The 11,600-nt window shown below is 40.6% G+C and overlaps 1 protein-coding gene across 1 annotated transcript; it reads left to right on the top strand.

The window, feature by feature from the left end:
- Window positions 1-8,183: 8,183 nt before the first annotated feature.
- On the top strand, window positions 8,184-9,211 carry LOC101677409 (testis-specific H1 histone). Its single transcript, XM_013050716.2, has one exon. It carries the CDS (start codon window positions 8,262-8,264, stop codon window positions 9,075-9,077), a length of 816 nt encoding a protein of 271 aa, XP_012906170.1. The 5' UTR covers window positions 8,184-8,261; the 3' UTR covers window positions 9,078-9,211.
- Window positions 9,212-11,600: the final 2,389 nt, after the last annotated feature.

Here is an 11,600-nt window from a genome sequence, read left to right as displayed (position 1 = left end):
CTCTTCACTGAGCCCTGCTGGGGCTCAATCTCAGGACCCTGAGATCATGATCTGAGCTGAAACCAAGAATCTGACATGTAACTGACTGAGCAACCCAGTCACTCCAATAACTAGTCATTTTTAAATGTTCTGGCCTAAATGCCATCATTTGAATCTTTGTTTACCTAAATGTAATGTCATATTTTTTTGTCACTTTTAAGACTTTTTTCTTTCAGTTTTAAGCAGTTTGGTTTTTGCTGTGCTTCTTGGATCTGTGAATTTATACTTTTCATGAAATTTGGGTAGTTTTCAACCATTTTGTATGTATGTATGTATTATATATTTTTTCTACTCCAGTTTCTTTCTTCTTTCCCTCTGAGACATCTGTGACATGAATACATTGTTCCTTTTGATATTGTCCTACAGGTCTGTAAGAGTAACTTCAATTCTTTTCATTCTTTTTCCCCTTCTCTTGTTTATATTGAATATGTTTTATCTTCAAGCTCAGTGGCTCTTTCATCTGTTATCTCCATTCTGCTGAGTCCCTACAGTGCTGCTCTAGCGTTCTGTTATGCAGAATCTGCCACTGCTGCACAGTGGGGAGAGGGTGTAGCTCTGCTTTTTTTTTTTTTTTTTTTAGATTTTATTTATTTATTTGAGAGAGAAAGAATGAGTGGGAAGGAGAGGAAGAGAACTGAAGCAGGCTCTGTGCTTAGTGCAGAGCCTGACATCTGACATGGGGCTCAATCCCAGGACTCTGAGATCATGACCTGAACCAAAACCAAGATTTAGACACTAACTGAGCCACCTACGTGCCCCTAGCTCTGCTCTTTATTAGTGCTTTCCTGGTATAGAACAGAAGGCTGAAACAGGGCTTTGCTCTTCAGGGGCTACCTCACTGCTGGTGAGGAGGGAGAAGGAGTGCTGCTAATTTGGGGATAACCACCTGGAGTAGGATAGGTAAAAATCAGAAATGTTCCTTCCCACAGCCCTTCCTTTCCTACTTGCAAGTCTATTACAGTTAGAAAATAGAGTCATGTCCATCGTCGCCATCTTCTTCTCCTTCTTCCTCCTCCTCGCCCTCTCCTCCTCCTCCTCCTCCTCCTCCTTCTTCTTTCTCTTCCTTTTTTTTTTTTTTTTTTCCCTGTCTGGGCCATTGGACGTTCTGGTTTTTAGGCTGCTCTAGTGTCCAGGTAGGGATATATATGAGGCAAAAAGAAAACCCAAGGAACTTGTAGCTACCTTGTCCCCCAAGTCCTGAGACCCTTAGCCTGCTTGTAGCTGCTTTTTGGAGTCTTTTTGTAGTTGATTTACATATTTTATAGTTCAAGGTTTTTTAATTGCAGGAGAGGTTGAGTGGAGGGTGATTATTTAGAAATAGATATTTAGAAATAGAAGTCTCTTATCTCTGTTTTTATTGAAAATAATCTGTTACCTTGATAGGCTAAAATTATTACTTATTTTGTAGTTTTGTTATAGGCAAAGGAAGAGCTTATTTTTCACATATTAATCATTAGTTTCATTTCTACATTGCTTAATTTGGGGGTTTACTCTTATTTTTGGAATAACTCATAGTCTTTTTTGGCAGATTTTTTCCTGTTTGCTTTTTTACTCTTGTTTTAATTTTTTAATGTATAAAATTTTAAGGTTTTTAATATAATCATGTCACTAATTTCCTCTGTGATTTCTTCCACTAATTTTATGCTTAGAAAATCTTTCTTCTTCCTAAAATCAGATAAATACATAAACTTTTCCCTGCTTTCATTTTCTATGTTTAACTCTTTGATTCCTCTTAATTTTATTAGCATTTGGTGAAACATGAGTATTGTGTTCAAAAATTTTCAAGTTATTAACTATTGTATCTTATACATTTTTCTCATTAAAAATTACTCCTAACTTGTTGAAAGTTAGGCCTAATGACAAATGGAAAAAAACTCCTGGGCCCTTTTTTTTTTTTTTTTTTTAATATGAAGTGATTTTAAGGATTGGAATTTTATTTATTTATTTATTTATTTACAAGTAAGCTCTATGCCCAATGTGGGGCTTGAACTCACATTCAAAATTTGCATGCTTGCAGAGCCTGGGTGGTTCAGTTGGTTAAGCGTCTGATTCTTGATTTTGGCCCAGGTCTTGATCTCAGGGTCATGAGGCTGATGAGCTCCATATTAGGTTCCATGAGGCTGGGTGTGGAGCCTGCTTAGGATTCTCTGATTCTCTCTCTCCCTCTCTCTCTGCCCTATCCCCCACTGTACACATGTATGTTCTCTGTCTCTCAAAAAAAAAAGAATCACATCTTTTACCAAGTGAGCCAACCAGGTGCCCCAGATTGGAATTCATTTTAAAGATATTTGTTTTTCAGTGCCACCAGTGGAGAATTGGGCACTAAATGTGGTAGCCAGCATAGGCCCTGGAGAGTGGTGGGACATGGACCAGACCAGGGAGGCATATGTTGGGAATGGAGCATGAAATAGATGTGGGGACATTATGTCTTGTTCTCTGCAACTCAAAGTACTACTCTACCTGAGTTGTGTCTATAAGCCACACAAAAATAGATAGCAGACCGGTTTGGGTCCATGGGCCACAGTTATCCAACCTCTGCTCTAGCAACCTGGTAAAGGACAGACCAGAGAACCAGAACTATGAGGGAAAACCCTCTCCTCCTGCAGAGTTGCTACAGTACCCTTTACTACAAAGCTTAACATCATGTCAGCTGAAAAAGGAAAAATATTTAAAAGGCCCAGATCCGTTTTCAGGTAACAAAAGCAATAAACTGGTAGCTGGTATAACCAGTGTGGAAGGAGAATCTGAGTTTCTCACTCAGAGCTTTGACTAGTGAAGTGATAGAAGAATAGAGGTGGTATGGAAGTTTCTTTTCTTTAAGTGGAAGGTGAAAAATAGGAATCCTTGTTTGGTTTACCTGGGAGATACAGAGAATTCTCATTCCAAACTTTTCCTTCAGTATTCCATTTATCTTCTCATCTGTAAATGTGAATAATATTATCCACTTTCCAGTGTTGTTGAAAGAATGTGATAATTTATACACAATATCTGATCCATAGGCCATCAATAAATATATAGTAGCTCTTCTTCCCTAGATGGGCCAAAGGCTGAGAAAAAGCCAAGGGAGAAGAGTAGGATTAAAATAGAAAATCAAAGAAGCAGAGAGAGTCAATTATCATATGGTTTCACTTATTTGTAGAGCATAACAAATAGCATAGAGGACATGGGGGGTTAGAGAGGAGAAGGGAGTTGGGGGAAATTGGAAGGGGAGGTGAACCATGAGAGACTATGGACTCTGAAAAACAATCTGAAGGTTTTGAAGGGGTGGGGGTGGGAGGTTGGGGTACCAGGTGGTGGGTATTATGGAGGGCACATATTGCATGGAGCACTGGGTGTGGTGCAAAAATACTGTTATGCTGAAAATAAATAAAAAATAAATTAAAAAAAATAGAAAATCAGATGTGATTTTTAAACAGGAAATGGAGAGGTAAGTGTTTTTTGAAATGAAATATTTAGAATCACAGTTTTGAAGGAAAAATCAGGAAAGTTATTATGCAGTATAATTTCAGAATGTGTATTGTGAATTGAGAATGCAAATAAAGCTTGCTTTTGGTTATATTCCCAACTATGGGCACTTATTTAAACCATTTAATTTGAAGGAAAGCAATTTTTAGTTAGTGAATTTGGATTTTCTGGAATTTTAGATATGTAGTGATTAAGCTAGAAATAAGCTTCTCTATAGGGGGTTGTAGGTCTGGGATATTTCAATTCTCCGACTACAAGAGTTACATTTAAATGGTAAATAATTTCTACTCTGCCATTTTTTGTGTGTGTGTTTCTGCTTTGGCTTCATTTGTACAATATTCTGGGAATTGGCAAGGGCATGGATAGCTGGGAGTTACTATAACAGAACTGAATGTTGTCCAGGATGTAGTGTTATTGTGGGATTGCAGCTTGTCTGTGTCTGGGGATGCCCTGAGCCTCATAGTGAAAGTAAAATTCCTCAGAGAAATGGGTTTTTGGTTTTGAGATTAACTGATTGTAGCAGAATGGTTCTTAGAGGCCCCACATTATGGGCTCATGGAAAGACTTAGCTATTAAAAATGCTTAATTTAATTTATGAGATTTAATTTATATAGACTCCTTTGGGTGAAAAAAGTACTTGGGTAGGATTTTGCTGATAACAAACCCCTTATTTCTCTCTTGTTGTCATCTTTGGAGGGATGAGTATAGATTTTATATTTGTGGTGGGGTGTGTTATGCTGGGTATTTATTTAGAGCTTCTTGGGAGGAGTCAGGGAGCCCAGATCTTCATATTTTGGAGATAATTGCTGAGAAACTTGCCTGGTCCTTCAATAAGATCCTCTCAATCTGGAATCTCTAGACTTAACTTCTGAACAATTGCACTGAGGTTTAGAGGGATGAATGTCCAGTTATTAGTCTGTCTCCATGCTGTCATAGAATTTTAATAGTTTTATTTTCGCATTCCTTTGTGTGAACCACTTTAGTTCTCCCAAAAGCCATGAGTTGACTAGTGGGTTTATTTGCTGAAATGACTGTTGTGGTGTTATTTGCATTAAAGTGGAAGGCACACAGTAGTTCTGGAGAGGAAAATAGTCTTTTGGGGAAAAACAACTAGCAGTTTAAGGTTAAATTGGGGAGTTGTAATAGATTGTTGAACAGGTTTATATCATTTGGTTTTGGGTGAGATAAATCGAATCAATGCAAAATAATTGAGTTAGCAAGGCCTAGAACCTTGGGGCCCCAGGACTGTGGATCAAGGAAGGGCAATAGATTGAGGTTAAATCAGAGTATGCTACTAAATTTTGCTGTACTCTTACATGGAGCTATTCTTAATGAAGTTAGAGCTGCATAACTCTATGTGAGGGAGTAAGATTAATAAAACCTCGATGTTCTTAGAATTTTGTATAGTAATTAAAGGTTGCTATGCCTAAGTCAACCAAGTTCCCTGGAGACCTCATAGTCATGACCGCCACAGAAGAGTCTTGATACCAACAAAGAACAACATGATCTTGCTCTGAAATGTGAAACAGAAAGATTTAGGCTAAACATTATTCCCAAGTATCCTTTTTCCTCCTCCATATATGCCTCCCCCAACCCCCTACCCTTGCCAACACCAAGGCTTACATAAATTAAGAGCCACTGATCTTTCTCACAACAGGGTGGTAACGTCTGGTTTATAATCACAGATGATTAAAATTGGCAGGGATGGTTCAGTCTTGTCTTTCTGGAGCTGGAGTGTCACCCGATTAGAGGTATGACACTGGTTTGTACTGACTCTTTTCCTAAAGAAATTGTTTTTCCTGAAGTGTCTTTTTCTTTTGGGGTATCAGAAGAAGAGGGCTGGCAAGTAGAATTATTCCAAAGCAGAACAGAAGAACTCTAAGGGGTTGGTGCAGCAGAAAGTTTCTGTCAGCTAGTTAGCATTCTTCTCCTCTAAGCCAGCTGAGTGGTAGTGGGGCATTTGTTTCCTACCTCTCATTTTTTTGTTATTCCTCTATTACTTACAGTACATTTATACAGAAATCTATATAGAAATGAATGGTTATGTATAAATAAAAATGTTTTGTTTTGTTTGCCATTTCCCCCCCCCCCCATATATTTCTTTTCCTTTGAGTTCAGCCTTTCCCAAAGGTTTTTAATTGGCCTCTTCTTCTCATCACACGGGTATCAGTAAACATGGTGATTTGATGTGGTTCTTTTTTTTTTTTTTTTTTTTTTTTTTAAGCGATCCAGAGAAGGGGCAGAGGGAGAGGGAGAGGAAGAGAAGGATCTTAAGCCACTCCACTCTACACCCAGCAGGAAGCCTAATGTGGGGCTTGATATGGGGCTCAATATGACAACCCTGAGATCATGACCTGAGCCAAAGTCAAGAGTTGCTTAACTGAATGAACCACCCAAGTACCCCTAATTTGGTTCTTGTCTTTCTTTCATCATGATACCATTGTGTGCAGCCAACCTAATTTATCTGGAGTCAGGTGATATGAAGGTCAGACTTCACTTACTTTCCTCTTATTCTCAAGCAAAGCAAACAGTTTTGTCTTTTTTTCTCTGATGGTTGTCCCATTCTATGACCAGTGGCCTACCAACCAGGAAGTACAGCCAGACCAAGAGACTACACAAATGAGAGAAATCCTGCTCCATGTGCTTCTGCCTCTCAGTCTGGCAGCTCTTCACTGAGGCACTGTCCCAGTGCTGATGTGTTAGTTTCCTGTTCTTGGAGATCCACAGTACTCTGCTTTAATTTAAAGACTGAGAAAAGGTACAGTGAGTGCTTGTAGATCCTTCTGATATTGAGCTGTGATTGTGGAGAAAAACTTCCTCTTGCCTGTAGTGGAGACACATAAAGGTTTGGAGAGGGTCAACCTTGGAGAAAAGGAAACCTAGCTCAGCAGTTAATAACTCAGGCCTTAGAATTAAGTAGACTTAGGTATGAATCTACACTCTACCTCTTACTGCTGTGTGACTACTTACAGCAGCATCATTATGTTATGTGTCCTTCACACCTTGGCCCTAACTTACCTTTCCAGTCTAATCTCCTGCCACTTCCCTTCTCATTATATACTCCCCACTCCCCAACAGTTGTGTTTTAACTAAATGGGAACAGCTAGGAGCTTGTTGGAAAGGTAAAACCTCTGGCCCCATCTGGGACCTAACGTACTAGAATCAGTACTTTATGAAGTACATACTAAAGTTTAAGAAGCACTGGTCTAAGCTACTTCCTGGCACTTTTATTTAGAAGAAACTATGTCACAGTCCAGCCTGTGACTGTTAAGTATATGTGAATATCCTTTACAGAGTATGATGTACTTTTGCAACTGGAAGTATTCTTTGAATAATTACCAACTAAACTGTGTCCAAAATAAGAAGTCCTTGAGTAACTAGCTTCCTTGCTCCCCTTCATTTTCAATCCTTTGATATTCATCCTGCTCCTTTCTCCTGATTTCCTGGGAATTTCCTTAGAATCCAGAGAAATCCTCATTAAATGCCTGCTGTGTATAATGAAGAATAGTGTTAGGTGCAGCAGGGGCCATAGAAATTCAAAAGCTCTTCAGCTCCCAGGAAACTTTTTATTTAGTTGGAAGGGCATAAACATTCAAAGTAAAATTAATTTTAAGTCTTATATTTGGGTAGTCCTTTGTCATCTACCATCACCTCTTCTGAACCTCTCCAATAATTCTGTGACGTTGGGAAGAAGGGATTATTAGACTTTTTTTTTTTTTTTTAAGATAAAAAAGTCAGATCCAAAGATATGGAGGGCTCTGTCAATGCCATATGGCTGTTAAAAACCTGGAGTATGTGTCCCTGTCTTCCAGCTCAAAGTCCAAGCTGTTTTCTCTTTAAAACTATTGTGCTGCATTATACTCTCTAGTAACAAATTAATTTAAAATAAAGAAAATGCGGTATAGGATTGCAAAAGTTTAATGTGGTAGTTAAGGAGAGAAATCATTTGAAAGAGTGAGGGGGCTTTAGTGAGGGAAGGGTTTAGCAGGACTTTGAAAGATGAGCAGAATATACCTGGACAGAGAAAGGAGATGAGCAATCCAAGAAGAGGGACAAGAGGCAGAAAAGCAAAGTCTGGTGAAAGAATAATGATTAGACCAGAGTTCTTGGTCTATTTGGAAACTGGGTCGTTTCAATCCAACCAAATGAGGCATTGGAATTTCCCAGGTGTGGGAATCATTGTTTAGGGTAGAGGGACCACAGTGGTTCCTTCTTTCCTTTGTATTCTTGCACAGAACCCACCGTGTGGTGAGTCAGGGAGTCATGACTGTAATCTCTAGCTGGAAGGGCCTAAAGGCGGGAGTTTCTCAGTCAGGTTTTGTTTGATAGACTATCACACTTACTTTATAAAGGCATTGTATTACCTGTTTTAGATAGTTCAGAGCAGCTTCTTTCACCTTAGGGAAATGTGGGTAGATGGTGTTTAGAACCATGGAAAAATAGTGAACGTCAGAAAGTGGTTGACTTCAAGGTCAATGAGAAATGAGAGCATTAGAAGGGCCAGGAACAAACCCTGGAGATTATAAAGGTGATTTTTAGGGCTGCACAGGCGCCAAGATCTGGATTGGTTTAGACCCATAAGGAAATGGAGTGTGATTGGACCACCTACCTGGGTGGGATCTGGCAGCTCCCCAACAAGGGCCTGAAAGACTAGGCTGGGCCTGCCATTGTGACGTGGTCCAGCCAGCCTCAGCTTAAGCTCGCGCCCTGGTGGGGGAGGCCCAAAGCACTGGCCCCGCAGAAGCGGGAGCGGGGCCATGGCTGAGGTGGCTGGGCCCATTGGTGAATCCAAAGGCACTGAAGTTAAAACCCAGCAGGCCACGGAAAAAGCCCTCACGGCGCCGCTAAGGCGGGCCCCGCGCTCGGTGCTCAAAGTGTCCCAGCTTTTGCTCCGAGCCATCACCGCGCACAGAGGGCTGACTCTTGCCACGCTCAAGAAGGAGCTTGGAAACGCTGGCTACGAAGTGCGCAGGAAGTGCTGTCGCCACTTGGGTGAAGCACCCAGGTCTGATGTTAAGGGAACGCTTCTCCGGGTCAGTGGCAGCGATGCCTCTGGCTACTTCAGGATCTGGAAGGTTCCGAAGCCCAAGAGAAAGCCAGGACGCTCGAGGTTGGCGGAGAGTGCGCGCTCTTCGAGGAGGACCCATCCTGGGCCGCGGAGCCCACGGAGGCGCTGCACGCATCGCAGGGCAGCCAAGAAGGCCAGGGAAGTATGGAGACGAAGCACGAAGGCAAACACAAGGGTGAGGAAGATAAGGCCAAGAGCCAGGGAGTCGGTGCGTTCCAGAGCCAGGGAGGAAGTGAGGGCCAAGGCGATGGATGAGGGGAGAGGACGGGCCATGAAGGAAGACATCAGGCCTAGAACCCGAGAGGAGAAGAGGTCAGGCCCGAAGCCCAGGGAAGAGAAACAGCAGGACCCGGTGAAGCCAGCAAAACGCACCATCCAGAAGACAGCCTTGGTTAAAACTGACCGAAATTCTAGCAGTCAGGGGAAGACTCATGACCTAAGGGCTGCTCACACAAAGACTTCCACTAAATCTGAAAGTCTTCGGAATGCAGCCGGGTATTCCTAGTGTGGGAGCAATTTCCCTTCCTCCAGGCACAGATGCCTTTTCCCCTAGGCTCTAATGAGAGCAGCTCTCACACACCGAAGTGGACAAAACTATATACAAGACCTTTCCACTACATTGTGTCCGTTTCCTCTTTGCCGCATCTGGAGGGGAAAGAGTGGGTGTTGAGGGGAGACCTATAACAGGGCATATAGGGTGAAGAGACAGAAACATGCGGAGATTCTGTTCCTGCTTCAGGCCCCAGGACAATGCCTTTCAGAAGGAAAAAAAAAAAAAAAAAAAAACAAAACAGGTAGAAGAAAAGCAGCAACTTGGGGAGGGGGAATTAGACGTAAGTGTTGAATTAATGTTAGACACCTAATCCAAATTGAGTTTCGGGGAGAAGGGCATATAAAGAGAGAAGTTGGGCCATCATTGGGGGAAGAGAAGAATAGACAACTTTAAGCTGAGTAGTCCCTCTGAACTGAAATTCCTTTTAGGAAAAAGGCTCTTTTCCCAAAATTGATTGTAATGGGTTCGTAGTTTTTGCCTAACTTGATAATATTATTTTAACTGTAAAACTTTCTTATGTCAACCGTAAGTTAAATGTGTGTGTGAAAACATCTAGCTTAGGGCTTGACACAAGGTAGGTGCTCATAACTAAGAGTTAACTAAGAGTATAAATAGTGTGTGATGGTGTGATAATGTGCTATAGCAGAAAGCTATACTGGATCAGTGCTTAATGAGATCAGGATTCTAGTCAAAGTTCTGCCACTCTGATGTTGCCACTCTGAGTTGTTTCTTAACTGTTTATAGTCTTGATCTCCTTTTCTGTAAAAAAAAAAAATTTGGAATAAGGTTAGGATGGTTTTAGGTGATTTTAAGTGTTAGTAAAATAAGGACTTAAAATATCATGACATGGGCTTTTGTTTGACAAATGCAGTGAGGAAGTTTTCAACTGGGAAAAATACTAACTCCTACAGAGGAAATTATTAAGATTTATAGAATGCATATAAAAAGTATGAGGAGACATGAAGGCTAACTAATGAATAGCTAGGTCTTTTGCTTTCTTAAAAAACATGTATTAAGCACCATATATCAAATATAGAGCAAATACATGACTTCTTTTAATTCTGAATGCAGAGATTAAGAACAGTACAGCAATAGTTTTCACGCTGTATGTCATGACAGGACACAGAAATGGTTCCTAGGGAAGTAAAAACATCAGAGTTGCTGGTTCAGGGAAATGACTTGCTGTTTCTAGCTGAGGCCAAAGGAGTAGGGCAAAGGAAAGCCCTGGGAAGGTGCTTTTCATTCTTATAAAGAGATGAGAGTGAGGTGGGAATGTGTTGGAACAACGTGGGGAGCTTTTTCAGTGTATCTGACCAAACTTTTCCCAGGAGTCTGATATCTTCTACAAGGGGGAACAGGGTATGTGCATTTACACACACACCCACACACACACAAAACGGAAGGAAAGAAGGGAGGGAGGAAGGGAGGGAGGGAGGGGAAAAAAGCTTAATGATACTAATATTCGTCCTCTCACACCCTTAAATGGAGTCACTACTTTAAACCTATGCAGAACTACTAACAAAATGCTTGTCATGCATCTCAGCTATAGAGGATCTGAACTTTGAAACTTCCCCCTGCCGTAATTAGGTTCACTGTGCGCTTAAATTGTCTGCGAGTAGCAGAATGAATCAAATAGAATAAGAGAATAGGGAGCCATCTGAAAAAAAGTAGTCGGAAATATTGGCTACTGAGCACAATTAGAACAAAGTTAATCAGATATTTTTATGATATCCAGATGTATTGCTCCTTTATGGTCCTGGGAACTTTTTACCTAAAGGATCAGATGGCCTAAAACTAGAAACCTTTTCTTCTAAGATGGGATGGGAAGGACACTGGAAAAATTTTTTCTAGATTTCCTAAGAATCATCACAGTTCTATTTGTATTGTGATGATTTCTTCATTTAAGCAAACTTCCGTTCATTCAGTCAGTAAATCTGGCAGATTTGTTTAAGTGTCAGACCCTGACCGTATACAGCTAACTGGTCATTTTAGATTATTTTTCATTGGTTAAATTTAGGGTGGCTGTACTCCAGTGAAATACAAGAAAAGATTTTATCTTGTTGGCAAGCTATCCACATTATCTAGATCATAATGCTAGCTGGGTCCTTCTGTGAAAGGAAGTGCTAAGAACAGTTAATCTCATCCCAAGTATTCCCTAATGACTAAATGGCTGCAAAATTCTGGGCACTTTGCTGAATGAAGATGGATAAAGCATAATCCCCACTTTTCACTGCTCACATTCTAGTAGTATGTTTGGGCATTTAACTTTAGTCAGAGCAAATGGAACATCCCTGACCTCAATTCTTTGCTTTCCTTTTATCTCAGCTGCTTCATGTGATGATGATCAGAAAATTGTTGGACTGTAGAGTTGTAACAAAATTTAGATGTCCTTTAGCATCAGATATTCAATGGTTGTTGATAAAAGTTACCAAATACAAATGGCCTTTAAAAAATGAAAAAGGTACAATTTTACTC

This window comes from Mustela putorius, unplaced genomic scaffold, assembly GCF_011764305.1.
Source record: "Mustela putorius furo isolate JIRA1106 unplaced genomic scaffold, ASM1176430v1.1 tig00537227_pilon_pilon_pilon, whole genome shotgun sequence".
NCBI classification, from domain to species: domain Eukaryota; kingdom Metazoa; phylum Chordata; class Mammalia; order Carnivora; family Mustelidae; genus Mustela; species Mustela putorius.
Note: the sequence above shows the minus strand (reverse complement) of the source record. Positions and strands in the feature narration are given on the sequence as shown.

Excerpts from the sequence above, each read along its gene's own strand:
- LOC101677409 (XM_013050716.2), top strand. The coding sequence starts at position 8,262 with ATGGCTGAGGTGGCTGGGCCCATTGGTGAATCCAAAGGCACTGAAGTT.